At 30.9% G+C, this 26,803-nt stretch overlaps 4 protein-coding genes across 4 annotated transcripts; 2 read left to right on the top strand and 2 right to left on the bottom strand.

Annotated features, from left to right (window-relative positions):
* The first annotated feature begins 652 nt into the window (after positions 1 to 652).
* On the top strand, positions 653 to 2,821 carry LOC113511674 (osteopetrosis-associated transmembrane protein 1). The gene is made up of 5 exons (XM_026895355.3): positions 653 to 943; positions 1,547 to 1,848; positions 1,920 to 2,152; positions 2,240 to 2,411; positions 2,490 to 2,821. Exons 1-5 carry the CDS (start codon positions 852 to 854, stop codon positions 2,540 to 2,542), a joined length of 852 nt encoding a protein of 283 aa, XP_026751156.1. The 5' UTR covers positions 653 to 851; the 3' UTR covers positions 2,543 to 2,821.
* Positions 2,810 to 4,581, bottom strand: LOC113511675 (chromatin modification-related protein MEAF6). Its single transcript, XM_026895356.3, has 4 exons — positions 4,268 to 4,581; positions 3,782 to 3,985; positions 3,648 to 3,684; positions 2,810 to 3,352 (listed from the first exon to the last, which is right to left on the bottom strand). The coding sequence occupies exons 1-4, from the start codon at positions 4,400 to 4,402 to the stop codon at positions 2,910 to 2,912; spliced, it is 819 nt and encodes a 272-aa protein (XP_026751157.1). The 5' UTR covers positions 4,403 to 4,581; the 3' UTR covers positions 2,810 to 2,909.
* A 4,695-nt stretch (positions 4,582 to 9,276) lies between these two features.
* Positions 9,277 to 13,501, top strand: LOC113511717 (peroxisome biogenesis factor 2). Its single transcript, XM_026895423.3, has 5 exons — positions 9,277 to 9,472; positions 9,550 to 9,627; positions 11,459 to 11,884; positions 12,607 to 12,828; positions 13,249 to 13,501. Exons 1-5 carry the CDS (start codon positions 9,440 to 9,442, stop codon positions 13,330 to 13,332), a joined length of 843 nt encoding a protein of 280 aa, XP_026751224.1. The 5' UTR covers positions 9,277 to 9,439; the 3' UTR covers positions 13,333 to 13,501.
* Positions 13,502 to 13,638: 137 nt separating this feature from the next.
* Positions 13,639 to 20,738, bottom strand: LOC113511866 (uncharacterized). The gene is made up of 4 exons (XM_026895590.3): positions 20,597 to 20,738; positions 19,311 to 20,408; positions 16,442 to 16,541; positions 13,639 to 15,394 (listed from the first exon to the last, which is right to left on the bottom strand). The coding sequence occupies exons 1-4, from the start codon at positions 20,603 to 20,605 to the stop codon at positions 15,282 to 15,284; spliced, it is 1,320 nt and encodes a 439-aa protein (XP_026751391.1). The 5' UTR covers positions 20,606 to 20,738; the 3' UTR covers positions 13,639 to 15,281.
* Positions 20,739 to 26,803: the final 6,065 nt, after the last annotated feature.

Here is a 26,803-nt window from a genome sequence, read left to right on the forward strand (position 1 = left end):
ATCCATCTATACTTCCAAAGGATTTTCATTAAATCTACTAACTGGAGCCCCTAAATAAAGCGTTATCTCATTTGAAAGGCTTTCGTCAGTTTTATTGGTTTTCTAATTCCACTGAACTAATTTGTGATGATCACTCCAGAGACTAAACTCTGTCTGAGAAAGTTTGTCTCATGAACTATCAGAATCTGATCCCATAGCAGCACACAAATTCTCTTGTCGATTTGATCTGATCATCTCTTTAATTTTACTTAAGGCATTTGAACAAGCTAGGGGATTAGAGGTTTTGGCTTTCGGAACTCTTACTTACCGAATGAAACACAGTACAAGTACTACTATTTCACGACGATATTCTGTAAAAGGATGGCACTTCGCCAGTCGAACGGCCCTATTTGTGCAGCTGCCACAAAGGCAGCTATCACTCCAAATCATAATGTAATATCATAATGTAAGCCTACCATAGAGTAATACCAAATCAGATCAAGTATTCGAAACGATTTTTTGTATAGAATAAAATATAACGATTTTTTTTATATCAATATTTAGTTATTTGATAATGTCAAATCAATTCGATATATTGGGCTAATAACGATATTTTTTGATATCGATATATACGACCACTACACTAATGTCTAGTTGAAAAGATTGTAACGAGTTGACAACTGTCATAATATAGAAAAATAGCCATGACTTGTTCCGTATAAATGATGAACAGTACTTTTTCTGTATTTGTTGTTTTTTGATATGTTTCAATTTTATCCATTAACCAAAAGTAATCACATTTATATTAATAAGTGCTATAGGATTATTATTACTTTATAGCGGAATTAAACAATTATATCACAAAAATTATCATGGCTAATCCTATAATGCTGTTTTTGTTTTGCCTTTGTTATTTTACTCGGAGTGTTGAAGTTTCGGATGAAAATAAATTGTTTCCTCATTTGTAAGTGTACTCAAAATCTAAGGAATAGGACTTATTTGTGATTTATCTTCTCTCTGCAATTTGAACTATTAAGTTTTACATGTCATATAGTTATATTACAATTTCTTTTTCTAGATATGTAAACCTACTTACTGCGAATAACAATTTAATCATACTCCATTTATTAAGTATACGTCCTAAAAGTGTGAGCAACTCTTTCTATGATTAACATTTGTTTTTATTTCAGAATAAAAATTTAAATTTTTTGAATATTGACAATTTAAATATTGCTAAACTTTGGTATGAATACTCTTTTCGTGATTGTGAAATATAAAATTATAATTTAAGGACTAATTTCATCTAATTTAGTGTTTTTATGATGTAGATTTGTTATTTAGTTAATAAATTATTTCTTAAAGACTTGTCTCTAATATCATTAGAAATCTAGGAATCATTGAATCATGTTTAATAAATTAGTCTTGTAAATATGTAACACTTAATGTACAGTATGCATTATAACAAGAGTCTGTCATAACTATTTATATTGGGTTTGTTCACTTATTCAACAATAGTAAATTGTTACGGCACAATATGATTAAATAGAATGTATTTTTTTATTTTCAGACAATACATTGAAAATAGTCATACTTTACCAGTGCCAGAAGTATGTACAGAATTATTAAATAATTTTGCACAGTCAGCATCAAATTTCACTTTGTGTTCTATAAAGAATGCTTGGCCAGTGACTCTTTGCAAGGAATGCATAGATCAGTATGTGATGTTTAAATCTAAGTATGATGAATTATTAAAAACAGTTGAAAATGGCACATCATGCAAAACAATTTATATTTCACATGATAGGTTAGATGCAGTACTGGAATATTATAATGGTATTTTGAATGTTTGGGAAAAAGGGAACTGTAATGGTAAGTATCACATTTATTATATTTTATTTTAATGTCGTATTTTATACAAATTTCTGAATTTTTCATTTCAGCTTGTTATGATTGGTCTGGACCAGTACCTGTGCTATCTAATGATACAAAACATTTTGATAAAATGTTCAAAGAAACAATGAATTGCATTGCTACTAATAGTACTACTACAAATATGTCGGATGAAGTTTGTGAAAGGTGTATGCAGTCTTATTTACAATTAGACTTATTCTATAGATCCCTAAGTAAAGATTCTATAGGGTTGGACAGTGTATGCTTCGATATAGTTGACTCTGTGAGTTTTTATTTAAGTAATTATTTTGTCCATTATTTAAGTGTAAATAAATTTTAAACTTTTTCTAAAATCTGATTATAATTATAGATGAATACTACTAGATCTATATGGAGTAAGGACCTCAATTGTTGCAAACTAAGAAAGACACCCGAAGTAATATTTTTAGTTTGCACAGGAATTATTTCATTTCTACCTATATTGTTTTATGTAGCTGTAAGGTTTTGTTCTCCAATTAGAGCCTTACCAAATATTTTAAAAGGTATGTATTTAAAATTGGAAGTTAATAATGACTAATTGGTTAAATTATAGAAAAATTTTATTAGCATTATTTTTTCAGAGTCAAGATTCAAACAATCTTTTTTAAGATCAAGTAGTGGAAGAATAAATTGATAGATCTAAGAGTTCAGAATAATAATGTTTAAGACAAATTATTGTTTCATTATATAATTTGTAAATATTGAAGAATTTATAAACTACAATATATTGCTTATCTAGTCGAGTGGATCGAATGGAAAAAGTGTTTCACTGCAAAGGAAATTAAAACACTACATTTTAATGTGGACTATATTCATTTAATCACTACAGTTGGTCAGCTACACATATGCAGTGAACAATGAATATATTAAAAGTCTACCAAAGAATATAAAATAAATACAATTACAATATGAACAGTATTTTATTTGACAGTTCCTTAATTCATAGGCACATTTTTCTCATAAATCTAAACAGATTCTTTATGCCATTTTAAAATAATTATTTATCTATGTCTTGCTTTTTTATTGTTACTTTTCTTTATATTACTGCTATTGGTGCTGTTACTGGATATTTTGTGTTTTAAAGAATTTGGTGTAGAATCACCTTTGGCCATTATGCTCATACTGGAGTCTTTATCTTTTGGTGTGCCTGGTCTACCGTCTAATCCTACTACTGATAGTATTTTGTTATCACCACTAAAAGCTTTCTGTAGCATTCCAGATGATGTTGCTATTTTCTGAGTAGCACTTTGTTTTATTTGAGAAGAATGACTGATTGCTTTCTCAATGCCATTTGTGTTTTGTTTACCAGCTGGTTTTGATGCAATGCTCTCTGAAGAGCCATGTATAGTTGTGTGATTCATACTTCCAATGTTCAATCCAGAGCTGATTTGAGTATCAGATGAGTCTTCATTTGTTTGAGATTCTGTTTCACTGTTCCTGTCATCTAAAACAAAATAATTAATGCTTTTTCACATTTTAATAAATATTTTGTTACTTTAGTTATTGTATTATGATAATGTATAATTAATGTAATGTCTAGTGCACACTCCAGGTAACAGAGCTTTTAGCTATGTCAAAAAATGTCAGTCTTCTGGAAAAATGACTTAAATAGGCCTATGCTTGGCATAAACCTATTATTATTATAGAATGAAAATGTATATTACTACTGTGATACTTCAATATACAATTATGATTGAGGGTAAATTTATAACAAAAATATATATGTATAATGAACTTACTTTTTGCTTCTGCAGGATCAACAAGACCACTAACAGCCTGTTAACAAAAGTAAACAAACAAAAGTAAGTCAAAGATAAACAATAAAGTAATAATCTAGGCTGTAATAGACTCAAGACTTGTAACTTATACTTACAGCAATAGATGTTATGGAAGACTTGGAGAACAATCTTTCTGCCTCTTTAAATTTTCTGTTACGTTTGTCAGCCTTGGAATTAGTACTCTTATTTGTTGTGAGGTATCTGTCCCAGCCTCTAATAATATTTCCATAAAGTTGTGTGTCTTCTAAATAAGAGCCTTCAAAAGCATAAATTTGTCTTTCTAAATTAGCCAAAGTTTCCTGTAAAAATATAAATAAGTTATGATTATATTGAAGAGGAGACTTGTAAAGAAAAACCCATATAGGGTTATAATTACAATATATATAGGGTTTTATCCGAGTTTCCTTTTACATTGGTGCACTACGTTTTTGCTGTTCCATTAATCAACTTATATCTTAGGGATGAAAATCAAGGGTTTAATTATATAGTCATCTAGTCAATATTGTGGAGATACATAAAATGAAATTTGAGTCATGAAAAATGTCAATCAAGTTTATTATAAACAGAACTAGGTTACTAACAGCTACTTCAGCCTTTCTTTTTACTAATTCAGCTAGTTCCGCTCTGGTATCAGCTACCGAAGTTTGTTTGGAGGCCATATTGGAATTTTTAAATTGCACAGTTTCGCTGGCAGGACTTTGTGGTGAAACAACCATGTCGTTGCTTATTTGTGTACTTGTTATCTTATGTTTCCATTATATATTACGCTCAAATGGTTCTCGCAGATATTAAGTAGAAAAACAAAATATTTGCAAGATGAACACAAACAACACAAAATTAATGTGACAGATTAGAGAGCCTAATGACGACTTTGTCGTCTTTTTTTTTAATATGTTTTACGGCTTTGGATACCAGTGCAATTGAATTTATCTGTAAAAGATATTTCTTCCAGTCAACCTAACACAGTGGCATAGGAAGTAGTGAGTGGGCAGTAGTAGTGCAAAACAGAAATTAAAATAAATATTTACCTAAATTATAAATCATTATATATATATTTGAAAGATTAGATTTTACAATGCTAATACATACATATGAATATAAACCTACATAAATAAGAATATATATACATATGTTAAACACAACATATAAATCTATACTTATAATAAATCTGTAGAGAGGTCAATTCTGTAAATAAAATATATTTCCAAAATAATTATCAAGAGGTGATTAGTGATTGATACTGATGCCAAAAATGTAATCAGTAAAATTTTTGTCTGTCTGTCTGTATGTTCGTTATAGAAACAAAAACTACTAGACGGATTTTAACGAAACTTGTTACAATTATTCTTCATACTCCTGGGTAGGTTATAGTATACTTTTCATCACGCTACAATCAATAGGAGCAGAGCAGTGAAGGGAAATGTTAAAAATGTCCACCCGTGCGACCCCGGGACGGGCCGCTAGTATCAAATAAAAGAATACAATGATGACAGTCTTCTAATATTTTTTTATATTTAAACAAAATTGGAATAGAATGATTTTAATCGTTATAAAAAAAAATGTTTATCGATTAAATTTATCTAAGACTATTTAAAATTATAATTGAATATTATTTGTAGTTGCTGGGATACGGCGCTGTGATCGACAGATGGACAGACTTATAAATTCGTATCTTACCTGCTTTCTCACTGCTCTGATTGCTTAATAGCTAGATACTGTTATTTGAAATGGATAGTAGTGCAGATGGGATAAGCACTCCGTTATTATCCATTAAAAAATACAAATTAAATAAATTTGCGAATTGTTGTTAAAAATTTTAAGTTCATGATATGTATCTATGACTTGCTATATGTTTCGGCAAACTGTAAGTAAAGTTAGCAATTATATTTAAAGAATTAAATATTCCTTTGTATTAGTTTATACAGAGCTCTAAAATAGGTTAAGGTGGAGAAAAATGGATTGAAACGTAAAAACAAATTCGAAACTATATTACAAGAACAATATGTTATGCACCAGTGCTTTAAACTTCAAGTCAGAGAAATGAATAAAATTAATTTGTGTGCCACTGAATGTACACATACTTCAGCAAATACATTTTACAATTCGCTACCTTTTCTGCTAAAATTCTATAAAAGCTATATAAATATTGTCAAAACTATCCTAATTTGATTAAAATATTTATATTCTAAAGTCGTCGTTCAAGTTCACGCCCTTCAAGATGGCCTAAACGGCAAAAAATTGCCTAATCTAGTAGCACTACCGTTGATTAAAAAACATTACGATTATTTTTGTGAAACATATTAAAAAAAATATTTTTGGCAGCGACGTTAGTAAGCGACAGTAGATAAATGAATGAATGAAACTATTGAAAAGGAAAGGCGTAGAGTTATCATTTGTCTTAAAATATAATATCACATGAACTTTCCTGAATGTATTGTTTAATTTACTTTTATAATTGTCGTAAATGGTTAAATAAATGTCGTTAATAGACATATAATAATGAATCATTAATAAATAACTGTGATTGCCATTTGTAAAACGAAGGAGAAGGTTATTTTGTTCGTTCTACACGCAGTAACAGAATTTGACTCATTGTTAATAACTTCCTCTCATGATCTACTGTTAGTCTCTATTTTTTAAAGACAATGCCACAGACATTTGCATAGTCATTATCACTAGGTAGGTCAAGTCCACGTCTATACAACTTATTTGGGAATTAAGAGATTTTATAACTGCTATTGACGTACTGAAAGCAAAAAATTGCATGCCTTTTTTTACATTTCTTTATATTTTGTATTTTACATTTCACTCTTTTAATAAATATCAAAGAAAAGAACATGTGCTGTCATAGAAATCAGTAATGTACCATTCACCATAATGTAATATTCACCATTCTAGAAAATTTTGTAAAATTCTATATTTTATATAGTTCTTTATTTAAAAAAAGTGCCAAAGGAGGAGAAATTATTCAGTAAGATTTAATGACCGCTGCGTCAGAGCTATGGAACTTTAACAGATGACCTACTTCCCACACAGTCTGCAGCGCCGTCTCCCGTAAATAACTTTAATGATGTCGCCCTAATAACAGTGCCTTAGGAGCAGGAGATACCCAGTGGACTCTTGATCGGTATTACGTCTTTAGCTCATCAATATGTGCATGTATCGTGGAGCTCCATGTTGCTGACATATTGAGAGTTACAAATTGCACACCTTTTTTATATTTCTTTTTATTTTGTATTATTATATTTCACTCGGTGGGAAGTCTTAATCACTGTAGAGTGAAATGTAGAATACAGTTACTTGGTCCTTTATAATCCAAAGAGACTGCGCGAGCTGTCTGACGAAGACGCTACTCACATCAGCCCTGTCGTGAGCTCGACGTGGTGCAATTCATGTCGAAACGTCAGCAATATAGAAACAGGTATGTAGGTACTATTTACCTGTAAAGGCTTTTACATCGCATAAAGTCCCGATTGTATATTTAAAGTATGTGTAAACAACGCGAAAGTTTAAAATGAACTATCTCTAAAGGTACTGGTATTCTTGGTGTCGAAATGTCTAGCACTATAGAGTTTCGAGGTTATCTTAAAGATACGGTCAAGCTGACGTCCAAAAAGCTCAGTGTTCAATAGAGCAAAACTTTACTTCACCTCAAGACAAAGACTATTGTTGTACAAGATGCAGGCCCGGCCTCTAATAAAGTACTACTCTCATCTATTAACTGAAGCACTTGGATATCAGCTCGATCCTCTTGATTCGGTTTAAATATGGGCTATGAGAATTGTTGACGATCTTGTTTGCTGTGAACTCTATTTTTAATCTGTAATTTATAGCATAGACTATACTATTGTAACATAGTCAATAGAATAAAACTTTTTCTGTGCAAATTATCGGGTTTAATTCAGATTATTTCATAAAATACCTGCTAAACGTTCAGATTTCAAGTTCAAGGCAAGAATTTGTTTCCCTTTGTGTGTTTTACCGCTTGTATAACGGATTGTGTTCTGAGGAATTGTTTGAAATGATACTTACAGCCACTTTTTATTATTTCACTGCTTGCCATTGGCAGGGGATTCATTCTCACATGCTTGTACATAAATAGTTACATACAGTGAGGTTTCAAGGGATTGTTATTATACTCAGGATGTGGAATAAGCTTCCTGCTAAGGTTTTGTCTAGATACTACAGTATAGGGATTTTCAAAAAGGGTATATTAAGGTTTCTTCAAGGTCGGTAATGCGTATGTGACACCTCTAGCGTTGCAGGCGACTATAGATTACAGTAACTGTTTATCATTAGATGGGTTGTATGCTTGTTTGCACCTTCGTGGTATAAATAAAGGTTCCGGGCTCGTTAGTAGGTCGGCCCATTTTACAAAACGAACTTTTCTAAATTAGCTCGGGTTAGGGTATTTTAAGTTATTCACCTAGATATTCATTGCTTGGTTCTTTATAAAGTAACAGAATACACTTCACAGAATACATTTCTAAGTAATAAAAATACACTCAAATGCGATACAAATGGCTGCCATCTCAATTATTCGTAGAACAGTTTTAGCTTTGAATTTCGTATTTTGTTTTATTTTGACGTGGAAATTGCGACTATATGTATATAATTAATATTGACACTGTTACGAAGTCTACTCTAGAAAAGGCCGGCAGCACACCTGCAATGCCGTTAGTGTTGTGGGTGATCATGGGCGGCGGCAGTCACTTACCACCAGGTGAGCCGCATGCACGTTTGTTACCTGTGTTGTAAAAAAAAAATGTATAAATTAATAAATATATTTAAGAATGTTACCCTTCTTTAATTTTTGCTAAAAATGTTCATCGGAACGTACAATATGACATAAAATTTATATATTCTTTTATTACGTGATTTGCGTTTCAGTGTGAAATATTTGTATTTTATTAATATCGAAAAACTATATATCTATAATATTATTATAACTCTAATTCAAAGATATACTCTTTGAATTCAACCAAGAGTATAAGAGCGCACTTTATATTAGCCACCTAAAACGACTTGGTCAGAAATAATCTCATCAATCTACACAAAAATCCTTCTTTCCTCATTGTGTTGGCCAGCCTGATATACAAAATGGAAGCGAATAGGGTGATAATTATACTTTAATTTGATTCATGTGATAAAAGGACTATCTATATAAATTTTATGTAAAATTGCATGTTCCGATAAACAATTTTTTAAGCAAAAATAAAACAAAACATAATGTTCTTAAATATATTTATTATTGTGTACAATATTACCTTGAGATCTCAATTTCGTAGTATTATTGACAGTAAACAGAAGTTTTCAACGCTTCCCGTAATATCTAGTCTAATTGTCAAATTAACCTCGTAATAAAGTTAACCATTAATTATATATAGTTGTAATTCTTTCGCCAAAATAAAAAGAAATATGAAATAAAAAGCTAAAACTGTTCCACAAATAGCATAGATATATAATAGATGGCAGTATTTTTGTTAAGTTGGCATTATTGTGATTTCATCATTTAACTAAACATTGGCATTATCTTTCCTGACCAAATCTATACATATACTCTCTGATTTTGAAAACCAGAGCAGTATTGACTCTTAAATAATGTATTGAAGATTTACTAATTAGTTTGACAAATGTGACATTTTTTATTTTTCGTCTAAATGAAATTTAAAATAAATTAATAATACTAGATAAAGCGATTTGATGAATAAGAAATAATTAAAAAATAAAATAAGTAAAGTATATCTATCCAAATGTCTATAAATTACATTCCTCGGGTGACACAGGTAAAAAATTATAATCATTTTCTTTATATTATCATCAATGTTTCCTTGTAACAATTTATGAAATATTGTAATTACAGTTGGATGCTGTTCAACTAGATGTACAGGTGGAGGAATTATTTAAACAGTTATTGTTTGAAGCCACTAGGTATTTGGAGGTAAATTTATTTTAAAATTTTACATATGCAGATATAAAATTTAACTATTCTGCGAACAAAAAAATATAGGTTGATAGCCTTAACGCCTCTAATCTAAATAGTACAGAATAACACATATGTATGCGTATGGATAATTTTCTACTGTTGACTTAGATCTGAACTAACAAGTGAAACGTTAAAAAACATTTGTAACTCATGTGATATTGAAAAGTATGTAATTACATAAATACTGGATACTTAGCATCCGGTATTACCATATATCAGAAATATGATACCTATTGAATTTATCAATACGAGTATTGCTATTAATCTGTATTAAAATATAGTAAAATTAACATATACTATATAGTATTAAAATTTCAGCAATACAAGGCCATTTTTTAATCACTATTAAAATTTTTTTTATAACGTATATCACTTATAGAGTACATAAAAAATAAAATTTGAGTATGTAACATTTTGAAGTTAAAAAAATGGGTTTTAAAAAATTTTATTACTGCATAGACACTAATAAAAGAAAACTGCGTATGTTTACGGGAATAGTAGATTTTACGCAACAAACAAAACAATACAAGCCATGAAATAATGAATGATTTTTTCCTTTTTTTCTTAAACAATAAGAATGGTCTAGCGAACTCACTGAAGGATGAGTGAGGGGTGTGAAGCGAGGCATTTCAACCCCGCGATGCGCAATTTCGGTCGACTCAAACACATTTGTCATTCACGCTTGCATATACTGTTTACATGTATAGGCCTTAATTTCTAAATTAATAGAGGATGTGATGCTAGCTTATTATCACGATATTTATTATCAGCAGGACAGTGTACCACCTCAATATGCTGACGTGGTTTGTAATTATTTATGAAATGAGTATGGTGACCTTTGGATCGTTCATGGGTGCCCGGTTTCACGGCTGCCTTGTTCACCAGACCTCACACCTTGTGACTCTTTTTATGAGGCGAAATTAACTCGTATACTTACGAGAGGCTCAAAATCGCGAGGATCTAAAATAATCAGTGTAATATCAATAATTATCATTAGACGAAGTGAGAATGAACCAATTCCTTTTAAATACAATAAAAGACAATGTGCAAAAACGTGCCAAACTTTGTTTAGAGAGCAATGTACTACATTTTTAACAATTATTAAAGTATTCGTAAATTTTGATTTATGATTTATTAGTAGTAAGGGTATTTCGTTTTTATTTTCTTATTATCTACCTAATTGTTGTACATAAGTTGATTAAAATTTTTTAAATACGCCAAACTGTAAAATACCTACTTAATTGTGATACATTTTTCAATTATTATTAATTGGGTCATATTTTTAATGAAATCACTTTCAAATCGCAAATACTTTTGCAGTTTGACGGTCCGAAGCTTGTAAAAGTATGAAGGGAAAATTTGCAACTTTTGTATCACTGTAGTGTAGGTATGAATGATTTAGGTAAATGAATTTAGAAGAGACGCGCGCGCGGCGCGTGCGATTGTGACACATGTAGACCATGAAACTCGAAATTTTGAGGATAACTTTCTTGTCACTTATTATCATACTCTAGTACTAAAGGCCACTTAAATAAGAAATGATTACTTCATTATTTTTATGAAAGAACACAATACGAAAATTTAGATAGTGATTAAAAAATGGCATTGTATATAACAATTTTTGAATTAGAGTGTTATGCAATTTATCTAGGTAGAAGAATTAACTTACAGAGGAAAAAAAAGAATAAAAAATACACTCTAGTTTTAAATTATGAAATATTTTCAATTACACAATAAGCTAGTTTAAATGTTATTTGGAAATATTTAACAGAGTTTGATATTTCAGCCTGGGTTTCTTCAACCAATTCTTCCAGAACTTGAACTTGTTATAAGAACATGGATATTCAGATATTCATTTTACAAGAAGAATTGCACATTTGGTCAGGAGATGTTATCATTGAAATACAAAACTGACAATATATCACGAAGTAAATTATACTGGTATTATGGTTTTACAATTGGTTTAAAGTATATCAAAGAGAGAGCCATGTACAGTTGGACATCAAACCAAAAAGTACAGAACTTTGTGTATAAAATTGAAACATTCCAATTAATAAGTGATATTTTAAATTTTCTTCGATTTATACAACATGGAAAGTATCCTGTATTAATAGATTTTATACTAGGTCTTGAATTAACAGCAGACAAATTAACAAGAGAAGATCTCACAGACTTCTCATGGACTCGAGAATTATTGTGGCATAATTTTATAGTGAGTATTAAGTATTAAATAAATTTAAATATTTTTAGGTGACCATAATTGGGTATCTAACATCCAAAAGTACCTTTACAAACAAGTGAATATTATATAACAGTGATCTGAAAATAAATTTAAGAAGTTAGAACTGAATTTTAGTGAAAATTTACTTTTAGCTTAATTAATTTATTTTTAGGGCTTTATGAAAACTAATTTATGTAAATAGTAAATTTATAAATGTTGATTTATCATAACAAACTTATACAGTGAAATTGAAATTGTTACCAGTATGTAAAACTAAGAATCTGCCACTAAATTTGTGTCACAAAATATTCTATGGCATATTTTGTGACACAAATTTTGTGATTCAAAGATTAAAAAATGACAAACAGATTTGAGCTTCCCATTAACTCAACAGCAGAAAACATCATGTTACTATAGCAGGCTCAATATTTTTCTTCCTATTTTTCCATGTTTTTTTGGTGTAAATATTTAGTTTTGTTTCTTATTGTTTATGTCTATAGAGCAGGAGTTCCAGAACTTTTAAGATAATGGAATGTTCACCAAATACTTTATATTTTGTGTACTGTAATTTAAATAAGAACAAAGAATTTTTAAACAAATATTTTAAAAATTAGATACTTTATTCTTTACTTTAACTATTATTGTAAAAAATGAAATTATATTACTGTATAAGTATGTAATTTAAAATATAAAGTGTTTTATTTATGTTTCAGGAATTAATAGGCACAGTAATATCACTTATGAATATGTTTGGATTGAGAAAGAAATTGACCACTGTTTTGAAATATATGTGGTGGCGAAATTATACCCGCACTTCGGGTTCTCCTACCAGTGCTACTATGACACAAAACACAGTATGTGCATGTTGCACAAATAAGCCAGTGTTGCCACATACAATGGGATGTTCACACATTTTTTGCTATTATTGCTTAATGGTGTGTTTTTATTTTCTCTTAATTATTTTAATGTTTTTTAACATAATGTAGTCTGACCTTTTCTTTTTTAGTGCTATTTATTATCTTTATACTGTCTATTATAAAAATATCCTTAACATTCAATTGCTAAGCATTTATATTAAAAAAAACATAAGGTAAACATTAGGTTTATAAGTTTTCCTCGGTTTAAATTAATTTTCATTATGGCGATATAATAAATAAAGAGAGACAAGACTGATAATAATAACTTTTTTTTTTTGCAATGATTTTAAGCAATTATTGCTAATAAAGTTTTTATTTTCAAAGATAGTAGTTGTATGAAATCTATTCAAAAATATTTTATTATTAACATCACTTAATAACTATAAGCATATTTTCTGTTTATTATAATAATTATATACATACAATTTATGTTTTTAGGCTAACAAGACAGCAGATCCAGACTATGCCTGTCCAAAGTGTTACTACAATGGAAAGCAAGTAAACAAATTTGTTGTGGTGTAATTAAAAGTAATTTTAATAATTGTATATTATGGGAAATGTTGGATGGGTATATATAAAGCCATAATGGTGCTGTGATTTAAATGATTGTTATATTTATTATTAGTTAATAATTGTTAATTCCAGGAACTTGTTATTTTTATAAATGTTTAAATAAATATTACAAAATTGTTTTACTTTTATATTGATTAATTTAGTTTGATAAAGATATTGAATGAGATATAAAAATTTTTATTTTATTTTAAAAGCTAATAGAGAAGAAAATAGGTTGGATTAAAAAAGAATCATTAAAATTGGTTTGTATATGTTAAAAGATTTGAAGAGGTGAAGAGTGTAATTCATAAAATATTGGTGTAATAAAGTGTTAAATAATAATAAGCGTATTTTGCTTTCCAAAAAGCGAGTTAAATATTATACAGGAAAATAAAAATATTACAACCGTGTTTAATGTTACAATATTAGTTTGTGTGTATGTACAATACATTAGCTAAAAACGTTAATCATAAAAAATATTACATACTTATATATTTGTCAACAATAACTAGGTACCTACTTATTTATATTTTGCTATTGATTTTTTTCAAATTTGATTTTCTAACAGAATATAAAATATCAGTGATAATTAGTATAACCTATAGCTTAGTTCATTTTAAGAAAATTTTTAGAAATTATTATTGAGAAATAATGTAAAAGTGTCTGTTTGAATATTGACATTATGAGATAAACTGCTGTTTTTGCGGTATAAACTCTTTAAAGGGCTGAATGGATTTAAATGAAATGTACTACACAACTAGGTCATGTCTTAGATTAACATACAATCTTAACTCACGCGAGCAAAGTAATCTGATATAGTTAGTTCACAATATTTTTTTTTAATGCATGACAATGGAAAGCTAATCCTTTCTGCGCTAACGGCATATGCTGGCGGGGCACCAGTGAGGATTGATAGGTAAGAATAAAAAGGATGGTATTAAGGTAATTAGCCCATCGTGAAGAATACATCAGGAATTCAGCACGAGGGTTTCCAGGGGACCACGTGGAGGTCGACGTGACAGCCCATGTAGCTGTGAGATGTGAATTGCTTACAGCAAATACTCTTATAGTAGCCTTACCAATCGCTTAAATACAACGCTACAAGATATTAGCGTTGAGTACAGATTTCGGTTAGACGGAGAAAACTTTACGTATAGAATTACGAGTAAAACAAAGGTTAATGGCACGACTTCACAGAATAGGTATATTTATAAAATAAATCAAATTCAAATTTTATACAAAATTGCACAATAAGCGTAATAAAAGATCGCTACATAGGTACTTATTTACAAAAATCTTAACTATAGATATGAGTGTATACTAAAAAAAGTAAATATAAATATTGTAATATTGCATTTAAATGGTACATATTTCTTTTCACATAAGAATAACAAAAAAATATTATTATACATAGTCATCATCATTGTTACAATCTATCTATCATACATTGCTATTCTTAGTCCTCTGTATGAATATTTCCTCATTAAGGTTATTCCTGATCTCATATTCATTTATCAATGTTACATAATTTTTTGATATATATAATATTATATTACGTAAGTTATGTACCTAATTATTAATTTAACCTACTAACTACTAATATAACGGATAGACATTTCCGTTGTTAATAACGCAACTGTCTAAAATACGTCGAAAGACCATATCGGTACTGTCGATACCTTACCGCGAGGTTTTTGCAAACATATTGCAGCAAATACCTCCATAGTTGACCTATAGTTACTGTATGTCTGTCTAATGAGATGTAATAAATAAACATTTAGCCATATTACTGATAATTTCTATAGGTCGTGACATAGTGGATTTAAAAATGATTTCTAATTAATACTATTAGCCCTGTCGGTACCATAAATGGCTAAGCTTGTTGCAATTCGATCAAGGTGGGGTTCTGGGTTCTAAATCTAATGTTGATTGTCTTTGCTGTTACGCACGTCGGCGTGGAAACCGGTCTCCCAGTCTGCAACGTAGTCCACTGTCCGCACTGACCCGTCCGGCTCCACCAGAGAATATTGACCTGGATATATCATAACAACTATGCAGATTATTCTGTTACATTTTTGTGTTATGATTACATAGTTCAACAAGTATTTACGTGTATAATTAGGTACGTGTCTTGAATGAAAAGGGTCTGTTTGTTAGAGAACAGCTTAAGCGTTTTAGTTTTTAGAAACAAACTGCGCTTCCTATCTATGCGAATTCCGTACAGATAAATAGTTTATTGAAAGAGAGATGGCCACTATTGAAGTCTGACTGATTTGTGTGTAGTGTGCCATATCATTTAACATATGTATTAAAAAATGACTATAATTCAATACAATAACTGTTAACTGCGGCTTGACTATGATTTTTTATATCCTAATGGGAACACATTGTTTGCCTACGTAGTATGCTAAATTTTATAATAACGGGGGAAAAAGATTGTTAGTAATGGAGCTAGTGGGCCTACTATTGGCAATACACCTCTGGTGTATTCTGCCAGCGTAAATTTATATATAGGTAGATGGAAATAAAATTATAACCGTGCCAATACTATCGATATATGCTGGCGGGGAATTAGTAAGGGATAGGTCAGGATAAAATTAGATGAGTTAACTCGTTGATGCGAATTTACTAAGAATTACGGTAGATTTCACGAGAAACTGCGAGGAGATCGATCTGGCAGGGTATATTCACAGTAACAGAGATTAAATTTATCTATTATTACAATTCAAATAGCTAGTTCTTATTTCCAGAATTAAATTACTTGAAAGCCTCGATTAAGAGGTTTTTCAAAAAATACTCGAAGAAAATTAATTCTTAAGTAAAAATAATGTGTGTGTGTATTAACAAGGGCTTTGCAAACATAACAAGTACGTGCCTCAACTAGGCTTATGCCCATAAAGTGTTTGCAGATTTTGTCACAATAAGAAAGAAATGCTGTAGCACATAATTTGTACATAGCCGACTTATACATAAACGATAACATAACAGCTTTAGAAAATACACTTTATATCATGAGGATACATAAAACATCTTAAAATCCCTACTAGTAATAGAAATTAGCAGCGATATTGTAACTTACCTTTGACAACTTCACCGTCTCGTTCTTCCTTTTGTTGTTTCACGTCTCCCGTATGTGGATCGTTGACGCTGTACTCAAAAGCGTATCGTGGATGGGCGTCCTGCAAACGTTACGATATGAAATCACCATTGACAGTTGCCCTTTGAGCTAATATCGTGAGAAATGTCAGCCAAAGGTTATAACTAGACTATATAGGACAATCGTCGACAAAACAGCGAAGTTGTTATACTCGTAATTATATAACGATTGAGGTAAATGTTGAGAAGTATTCTTAATAGCAATTATATGCTGACTAAGACATTGCCTGTATACGGATGACTTTATGGAGAAAGCTAAGTTTATTGATTGTGTCTAAAATCGAAAGTAGAATTTGTAATCAAATTTCTATGAAGAACGCCTTTTGCTTAAATTAGTCCCATTAAATAAATCATCGTGGGCCGTATGCTTGATTGCCATTTCAGTGGTATAAAAAACGTTCCATCACCGTTAGGAAACTTAATTTTCTGTGGCATCAGAACACATCCCTCATTTTCCAATAACATTAGTGTTGACATCACTAGCAATATTAAGAACATAGTAAATTAGAAGATAAGGTCCAGCTCAATAAATGGCTTAATGTGCTCAATAGGGCGAGGCAGTAAGTAATGTGCCTCATGTTGTAATTGTGAATACAGTCTGTAGAATTGGGAGGCACCTATGCTGTACAGTATTAGTGAACAATTTGGGGGGTATAGAAACAAATATTTTATCATTATCATCATTTTAGCCGTTCTTTATTTATTGCTGATAATACGTCTTCTTTATGAACTTTCATAGGAAACAGTTTTAAACCACCTTTATCCACTGACTTCTAGAAGTTGCTTCTTTATCTACTTGGGGTTTGTACCTAATAATTTATTTAAGTTTTTTGTTTTGTTATAAAACTATTAATTTGCCCTACAAGTTTTCACTTCCATGCCGGTTTATATAGCGAGGGCGCCGGTCTATTGGCACTTCAGAGTTTGCTGTTATCAGTTTGGGTTTTATGAGAATTCGCATCCTTTTTTTCAATTCTATCATGCAGCAAAATTCCGAGAATTGTCCTCTACATAGCTCGTTCAACGACTTGGAGTTTCTTAATAGGTATGACAATAACTGAAACCTATTGAAACTAACTTTAATCTTAAATAATCAAAGATGTGTTTAGTGGTTCTGAGGCATGCCTATATTATCAAAGTAAGAATATTTTAAAAGTTTTTAAAATATCTATGCGCTACGTACGTGGAAATTGAACTTGTTTATTCTTTTTGTAGTCTACAAACTAGTATTTTTTGTACGGAACAAAATCTTAAATTAGGTACTGTTGATTATACGAGTATAGTGCTTAACTAAAAATATAGCACCTACATATTTCTTAAACAACTTGGATAACGAGTACAATGGATATTGGCAAGAAAGGATTGTAATTTCAAAAGCTAAGTTACAAAATATCCCTAAATGTAGGCTAAGAGACACTTGTTCTCTTTTTGTTCAGTAGCTTTTGTTTAATCACTTATATCTCCTGATATTGTATATTTATTCACCATAAGAATATATGTAGGTATATTTAGATATATTCAGAATTTCAAAATACGTCCTAAAGTGTGGAGATGAAATAATATGAAACTGTAGTTATGTTTAAAAGCGAAATAAATTTTGTGAGTAAACCAATAATATTGTACTTATAAAAAAAAGTTTAAATTTACTTTAAGGTTAGTGGGGCATACATTGATACGAGTATATTGGGGTTTTCTTTTTGGGGGTAGTTCTATCAAAAGCGACTGAGTGTAGTATTGAAAGCAGTTAGACATAATAAAATCTACAAGAACTTCGTTTCGTCTTTTTGCAATACTTAATATCTATATAGAAATCGTTTATATTATTATTAAACGAAATAAATTGTAGTATTGGATTTTACTAATTTTCATTGTAAGCAAATGAGTTCGTTGCTTCTTTTTTGTTTTTAGTGTCTATCTTTATGCTAATTTTCTCACAAATAAACGTAGAGAACTAGTATGAAAGTATAAGTATTTATCTAGTTATTTTGATGGCATCAAATTAAGGCTACCCTAAGGCATTACGTAATTGTTTAAATGTGCATTGATTAACGAATATTGAATAAATTATATAATAATCATGTACATATGACATGCGTCTATTTCTTACATTTGATTGATTAATTGGCTTAAGATGTCAATGTAAAAAATCTGGATTCCGATAAACGGTTCATATAGTTACATCACAAAATTTGTTGTAGGGATGTGAGGCAACTTAGTAATTGGCCACCTACGTAAATATGTGCAAATTGATCAGTTTATTTTGTAGATAAAAACTTGGCAGAATTTGTTGAACATTCAAATTGGATAGTAGGTATCTAGCTATTTTTTTACGATCTCGCTGTCCGTTATATCACGCTTTTATAGGAATTTTCATAATAGGTTATTTTAAAGTAGTGTTAATAATAAACAATTTTGTTCCATAAAAACTGTCTTCAATATTGAAATTAGTATGAAACCAACAAGGGAGTAAACCACAGGGTTTACTTCCGCCAGTATTATCGATTGTAAAAATAATTATTATCCAAATCGATTTAGGGTTGGCATAGATGACTCTTTACGTGATATGATGCAAAAAAATACGGGCAAATTGAGTACCTCTTTTTAAAGTTGCTTATAAAAAAAGATAATAAATAACTTGACGATCGATTTACTTAAACGATAATAAGCGTGCCTAATTTCGTAGTAAATAAGAATAGAATAAGTACCTTTTAGAACATTATTCAAATTACCTATTTAGTTTTAACTTTAACAGCTTATCAAATTTAATAAAATGTATAAGAATAACTACTTACATAATTTTCCAGAAATTCTGTGTGCACATTCTTAACAGCGACAGGTGAAGAAGCAATGTGACCGGCTTGAGCTACAACGCCTGTGGCGGGAACTGTTACTGCGGATACAACAGGAGCACTTATATGGGAAACCGAAGCGATCCTCTGTACTGCGTGTTGAGCTGGTTGTGAATAATGAGCAATAGTTGGAACAGCGTATTGTGTGACAGCTGGAGTTGCGTATTGAGAGACAATTGGTGTAGAATATTGCACTGGTCTAAAATATTGTGTAGCAGTCCCTCCTACATGTGAAACAGAAGATGTCGCGTATTGAGATACTGGTGCAATTTGAGTCACTTGTGAAACAGCTGGAACAGTCTGCGTGTATCGAGTGACAGCAGGGATAGAGGTGCTATAGCTTGCCTGTGTAACAACTTGATTTTGTTGAAGTTTAAGAGCCGGTGATGCTGCATATCCTGCAGAAGGAGCTGCGTATACTTGAGATACAACAGGTCCTCCACTTTGTACACTATAGGAGTTTAGAGAAGCTTTTGCCAATGATCCTGTTACATATGCTTGTTGGGATACTGAGTTTTGAGTTAAGAATGTGGTTTTGGGTGGAGTTACAGAAAACTTGGCAAATAATGGAGCAGCTGTTATTTTCGCTATGATTGGTGCTTGGGCGTACGTTGCAAGCGGTGTTACTCTTCTTCCTGTTGAAGCAGCTGATGAGAGTCCTGCAGAGGTAGCGTACCCGTGTACTTCTTTTGTTGAATATACCGGCGCAGCGTTTTGAGACACTACTGAAGTCTGATATACAGGTGGTGATTGAGTAACATAGGAAATTTGAGGCGCTACGGCTTGATAACTTAATCTGTTTGAGTAACCCGCATCAGAGTATTGATAAGCAGGTGCAGATAGTACTTGCTGGGACACTACTGCTGGCGCAGCAGCTACTTTCACTCCAGAGGTGGTTAGTTGAATAGCAGGCGCGGGGTAGGAATAACCATTGTCACAGTTTTGCAGTTTTTGTATTTGACTGAGGTGGTAGTTGAGGTCTGGATCATGGTATGCTTGAATTGTCGTAATTGTTGTTACCAATAATGCTGTAAGTAGCACCTGAAATAAAAACAATAATTCATGTTTATGACAGTCTAAAATTAAGTATACTTATGACGGTTTAAAAATAATTTAATGGTTGGTACCTAAGTGCTATTTAGAGCACTATTAGATATCCCATCTAGTTGCATTATGCATAAAGTAAGTGAGTGGCTAAATTGTGTTTCGCATTGTATTATTTTACTTACCGACTTCATTTTTGCTCAATTGCCTGTTCACTAATAAATTTTATTGTTTTCGTTACGTCATATAATTTGTTAAGATGGTTTCGGTTTCGGTAATATTTACATCAAAATTACCGAAAACTTCAAGCGTATTTGCCAAACTTAGGCGACAGTCGAAATGAGAGCAAAGTGGGTCTGCAAAGACTTATATAGTGATCTCATATGTGTAAGAACGGGTCATACTTTTAACGTTCGCTAACCAGTGGTACTCAGTGGGCGCGGTCCACGTGTGGTAGATACACTAGGAGTAAATTAGATAGACCTATCAAGATAATAATAATATTCCATAAATTTTTAGTAACATTATCGAAAATGACAAATATATATTGCAATAATAAATGACATATTTAAAAAAAATATATTCAATAGAATAATAAATTGTAATTAAATGTTTTTACTTAAAGGCATCGTAGCCTGTTGGTTTGCAATATTAGCGACCTTGATGGTTTGGCGACTTTATATCGCTTCACCTTCCGATGGTTGCGGGTTCGATCCCTACATAATACAAACATTTGTACTCATGAGCATGTCTGTATTCGTATGGGTGTTTTCTACGTACAATATATATGTGCTTACAAAAAAGTATTTAAGTATGTATGTCTGTTGTCTAGTATCTATAAATAATAATAGCTTTGTTCTTATGTTTTGAATTAGATGGCACTGAGTAATGTGCCCAGTGGCGTTTACATCACATTCATACACCATGAAATACAAATCGGGCGGATACTATTTAGCGTAACTAAATTTCTTATTTAATCGTATTAAATTTCTAACTTACTTTCCAGTAGAAAACACCTTTAAAGCTCTAGTTAAGAAGGTAATAGTCTCGTTCCTTACTAATTCCGAAAATTACGACTTAACGATAAATGTTACGAAAACGATATAGGAAATACTTCTGATTATCTCATTTTTTATTATTGACATGAATCTGAGAGCACATTTTATTAACTTATATTTTGATTCATATAATTTTATATTACATTAAATTTATGATTTATATAATTTTAAAATACATAAATAAATGCTTTGATTAAGAATGTAGCGAGAATCTCTTTGCTTTGCCTCAATGAAATGCTAACAAATTGTCTTTTGTTTACATAAACATGTCTAAAATTCTATTACTATTTTAGAAAACACATTACTTATCTTTTTAAAAATCTTAGGATTTTGTATTAGACTTGTTCTTTTTCATTCAGTACTTTGAGGTTACAATGCTAATTTTCGAACTGTTTGTTAAGACGACGATGCACCTGACAAAAATTGGTCACCTTAGCTTATATTTGTAGTCATAATAATATGTAGGTATCAGGGATATTACAGTATACTCGTACTTACATAGCGTGTTGCTCGCGGTGTACAGAACCTTGAATTCCTATCAAGTACCTATAAGGTACCTTTACTGTTTGTTAGGAACTGATAATTATTAAAATGTCAATTAAATTTGGACAGGAAAACCCCTAAAATAATGACAGGGGTAATAACGGGTCATTTTACTTTAAGTAAACATATACACAATAGGGGCCACAGACAGCTTTGTACACCATGGTTGTTTCGATGCCGAAGAAACAGCTGCTGACGTAATCTTAGAATGTGTAGTTGTGGTCTCCTAACGTTCACATATCTAGAGAATGGTGAGGTTAATCCGTGAACCATGTGAAGACACCAGGAAACTTGAAAACAGACAGTTGTGGAAAGAGCAGGCTATGTTAGCTACGGCTTTAGACATACAAATACTTTAATAAGGGCCTAAGTACGGAAAAGGGAGTCCAATTTACATTTAAGTGGCTTTCTTTAAGTGGGCGTCTATTACTAAAAAAACTAAATACTAACAATATCCTAGATCTAAGCCTAGGCTGTGCAATTAAGACTGTTCTGTGTGTAACTCATTCTTACTTTCTCAATATTCACAAGTAGTTTAGTAATTTTTTCAAATTAGATATAAATATTAATATAATTAGAAATTTAGATAAATCTATACTTATAAAATCGTTTGTCCTGACTATCTGTCGCAGTGCCAAAACTACTAAATTTTGAAATCTGAAACCTTAAAAAAAGGATTTTTCAAAAATTCTACTTTAAAGAGAAGCATCATGCGTGCAAAGCTGTAGGTAGATAGTTGTATTAATAAACTTGTCTGGCTGAGGTAGAAAATTACATGTTATTAGAAACTTTCATATCTCTTTGTAGATTTTAGAATATCGTGTAACTTAACTTTTATGGTATATAATATAAATTGCTTAAATTTAGCATATAAAAATCCTTCAAATGTATCCTTTCGTGGTAAGTGTAGGTGCATACTGACAGAAAAATTAATCATTTATCGAGTACCAGTAATACGTCAATATTGTTTTATCTATATTGCAAAATCTTAAACAATTATTAAGTTTAAGTTTATTTTCTCAAAAAACAAATATATTTCTTACACATGAGCTCTGTATTAATTGAATTTGAATTATCAAATCATCACATGTATATAAAAATTCACGATGTTCGTTTACGCTAGTCTCGTAAACTGCTCAACAGATTTCAAAAAAAATTATAAATTTGTAATAACTAACTACAAACTACATTAAAGAGCTTTATTATTTTATTATTTCCAAGTTCCGATTTTTTTCAACTAGCTTTTAAACCGTGTTAGTTGTGAGAAGTATTTTCAGCATTAGAATAATTAAATAAAAAAATAAAATGAAACATAATCAGTTCCATCCTTTTGTTTGTAGATACATAAATAGAAATCTAAAAATAATAAAATAACTAAGGGATAATAAATAAGGTATTTATTTTCTATGGGCTTCATGTATCATTCTATATAATAATTTTCTGTTGGTTATTGGGTAAAATAGGTAAACTTAAAGATTATTAACTTTATTAACAAATTTTAGTCATTATAAATCAAAATAATATTACTGATATTGAAGAGATTTGATGACAATGATTAAAAAAAGGATTAAAAGTGAGGCGCCGATTCAACCTTGGTGTCTCAGGAGCATGAAGCCGGCAGACTTTATTCGTCGATGTGGATTGTGTAAGTGAAAGCTCAATGATATTTTATGAACAATAATATTATTGAAGCAAAAGGTCTTTTTTAATGTACACGTGTTTTTGTATAACGTCTACGGTCATATGTATTATGTAACATTTTTATTGTTTAGTCAGAATGATATTAGTTCTAATTTTTTAGCTAGCCAACTGTATTTAATTCTCAGATTACTTGTTGGTTATTATAATTGAATTGTTTATGCAACAAAGTACAAAAGTCTTTATATACATACAAGGGTATAATATAAACGTTAATGATCATTAAAAAATGGTCATTTTCAGAGCCGACCTTACTATTATCACGAGAAGAATACATCTTCTTGACATTACTCCTCCCATATAATTTTTTTTATATCGCAATTTTTTCTTATTATTATTTATTTAAATTAATCATTCAATGTGAATACAGAATTACTAAGGAAATACACTCCTATAATTCCCACGTTAAGGAAATGACGAAACGTCCTATAATTAAGCGGCCCTTCTTGATAAAATAAATGATATAAAGTCAAGGTTTTTTATGGAGTGTTCTGGTTTTGTGTTCAATGTAAGTGATTAGATTGGTTTGTATCTATATGTTAGTACAAATAAAAGAATGAATAGTGATAGGTTTCTTTGTACTTAAAAAGATAAAGTAAACGTAACGTTATAATAGTTTTAATGGCAGATGAAATATTAATATCGGAACATCGGACAGGATAATACAGATAAATATACGTAGGTGCATACCTATGAGAGACTTTATTTATTTATGTAGTCTCTGTCTTTATTAGTATATTTTTAAAAACTATTTAAGAAGATACAAACATTATGGCAGTGAATTAAGGAATATTCGCATGAGTTTATTACCTACAATTTCCTCATGTATTAGTTACTGTTAGTAAATTAATGTCAGCAAAAGAGGTTACATACAGGCACCAGCCGGGCGCCTTGCATAAGGCAACAAGCCCCTAAGCTTCGCAGCTTACATGCAAATTACGAAACTCCACGCATGTTACAGAAGGATTTAAACCGTTTTATATCTATTAATACTATCCACGTGAAGTGAGATAATTGCCAAGAAAATGGTGTCGATTTGTGGAGTAATTGAAATAAGGTGGACAGGTATTTCATAATGGTTTCGACGTACGCTGAGGATGTGAGAATGATTTTGTATTTTATTTTGAAAATAAAGATATATTGAAATATTTCGTCTTTACAGGTAGTAAACGTGAGATAAATTAGGTATGTTAAAAGTTTAGTGGTATCCGTGTTTGTCGAAGTAAGGGGTGCCGGAGAAACTATATAAACACGCGCACATGAAAGTGCTAAATAGGCCGTTAATTTTAAAATCTTACAGAATATTAGTGCAGTACCTTCACACACCCTAAAATACCAGCCTTACTAAAATATGTTGGACAGTTATTTTTTATGTCATTTAGAACGACAAACAAGCTGACGGCCCACCTGATGGAAAGTGGTAACCGTCGCCTATAGACATGAGCAGTACCATGGACATTACAGAGTTACATAACATACTGTTAGACATAACATATAATGTTTCGCCCATGATACCCTCCATGCGTTATCACTCCTGAGGACTCAGGTGTTCTACCTCTGTACCCTGTAAATTCACTGCCATATTCCACCCTTTAAACCGACAAACACAACTGTTTCACGGTAGAAACACGAATAATACAGAGGTGCCTAAGCAAATGATTTTTGTAAAAAGTCTCGCTCTGGTGGTAAAACATAATCCGTTATAATTGCTACTGGTGTTCTGTGACTTGTTTGTTTTCATTATCTGACCTACTTCTGTCATGAGGATCGATGCCCGCGATAGATAAAGTGTATACATACTAAGATGTAGACGATGCAGCCCAACATGCTACGGAATTGGCAGGTTTTAGCAGTTGACGTAGATATGTCACGAGTGTATGTTGCAACGCGACGCTGATAAATGACAGATTATCTGCATCAATAACACATTGTTGGTTTATAGTTATAGAAAAATTCTCAATAAAGGTAATTTGTAATTGGTAAAATGAGTTCTAGTCATATACTAATCAATAAAAGAGCAAAATTCGTAGATTGAAGAAAAAAAAACTTATTTTTTTAGATAACAAGGGAAAGTAGTGTTTTTTCTTAACTTGTGAAATTTTGTTTTAGATAAATCAACGTTTTAAAGGGTTACAAGAGTGTTCATTTGATATGTATCTTTGAAATATATATTAAAAAAAGAAATTTGACACCAAAATAATAATATGTAGTTCTTTAAAGTGTACACGTGGTGCAGTAATTAATATCGGCAATTGGCGCCAAAACGAGTCGCAGGGCAGTGAAGGCATATTTTAATTTTTGCGTCTGCTGATCTGCTCTATACTTATTTATACATTATAAAATGAACTGTGCCTTGCATTGCGAGGACTATGTTACAGCGCACGTTTATCTTCATTGTTCAAGAAATTATAACCTGATAGTTCTTGAAAGAGGCAGTACTTTTGAGTTATAAGTATTAAAGAATAATCTATCACGTAAAAAAGCGATTCTAAATTATTAACCAGAAAAGTAGTTATTGTAAAGTGTTGTGTGGTTAACTTTAATACTTTAATGATTTAGTTCTGTAACTTTTTTTGTAACAACAAATGTGGTGATTGTGCATTTTCTATTAAACAGTATCAACGCAGACTTGTTAATTGCGAGCCACATTTTGTTAAATGCAGAAACATTGCAATAAAATTTGCAATACGTTGATCGCATGAGCGATAATTAAACAGTGATTTATCTACTCCGCATAACCGGGTGATTCTGATACGACTTACGCCCAGTAGCCGAAACCTGATTGTTAATCAATACACACGGAGTGTTTGTTTTATTGACTAGTTTTTATATAGTAATCACTTCATAAATGTAATTAGTTTATATAACATTCTAATATCTAGCGCGAGGTTCCCAATGTAATTGATCGGATTTATTGTGGAGCTACAAGGCTAGTTCATTAAGCGAAATTATTTAATTATTATTAATCAGGTAGTTAATGAGTGCCTTGAATATTTTTCAAGTTTATCAGATTTTAATAATTCATTATGGTCATTTCATACATCCTGAACCGGAATGAAAAGTAGCAATAAAATATAATTGTGTGTATAGATC

The sequence above is a fragment of the Galleria mellonella genome, unplaced genomic scaffold, assembly GCF_026898425.1.
Source record: "Galleria mellonella isolate WM207_F2 unplaced genomic scaffold, CSIRO_AGI_GalMel_v1 utg213, whole genome shotgun sequence".
Classification (NCBI taxonomy): Eukaryota; Metazoa; Arthropoda; class Insecta; order Lepidoptera; family Pyralidae; genus Galleria; species Galleria mellonella.

Bases quoted from the DNA above. Each gene is read 5' to 3' on its own strand.
- LOC113511717 (XM_026895423.3), top strand. From the start codon at position 9,440: ATGTCTATAAATTACATTCCTCGGGTGACACAG. The intron at 9,628-11,458 runs GTAAATTTATTT...TTGATATTTCAG, and splicing joins AAGCCACTAGGTATTTGGAG to CCTGGGTTTCTTCAACCAAT. The intron at 11,885-12,606 runs GTGAGTATTAAG...TTTATGTTTCAG, and splicing joins TATTGTGGCATAATTTTATA to GAATTAATAGGCACAGTAAT.
- LOC113511674 (XM_026895355.3), top strand. From the start codon at position 852: ATGGCTAATCCTATAATGCTGTTTTTGTTTTGCCTTTGTTATTTTACT. The intron at 944-1,546 runs GTAAGTGTACTC...TTTTATTTTCAG, and splicing joins AATAAATTGTTTCCTCATTT to ACAATACATTGAAAATAGTC. The intron at 1,849-1,919 runs GTAAGTATCACA...TTTTCATTTCAG, and splicing joins GGAAAAAGGGAACTGTAATG to CTTGTTATGATTGGTCTGGA.
- LOC113511866 (XM_026895590.3), bottom strand. The intron at 16,542-19,310 runs GTAAGTAGTTAT...TAACGTTTGCAG, and splicing joins CAGAATTTCTGGAAAATTAT to GACGCCCATCCACGATACGC. The intron at 15,395-16,441 runs GTAAGTTACAAT...TGATATATCCAG, and splicing joins AGACGGTGAAGTTGTCAAAG to GTCAATATTCTCTGGTGGAG.
- LOC113511675 (XM_026895356.3), bottom strand. From the start codon at position 4,402: ATGGTTGTTTCACCACAAAGTCCTGCCAGCGAAACTGTGCAATTTAAA. The intron at 3,986-4,267 runs GTTAGTAACCTA...ATATTTTTACAG, and splicing joins AAAGAAAGGCTGAAGTAGCT to GAAACTTTGGCTAATTTAGA. The intron at 3,353-3,647 runs GTAAGTTCATTA...ATTTTGTTTTAG, and splicing joins TGATCCTGCAGAAGCAAAAA to ATGACAGGAACAGTGAAACA.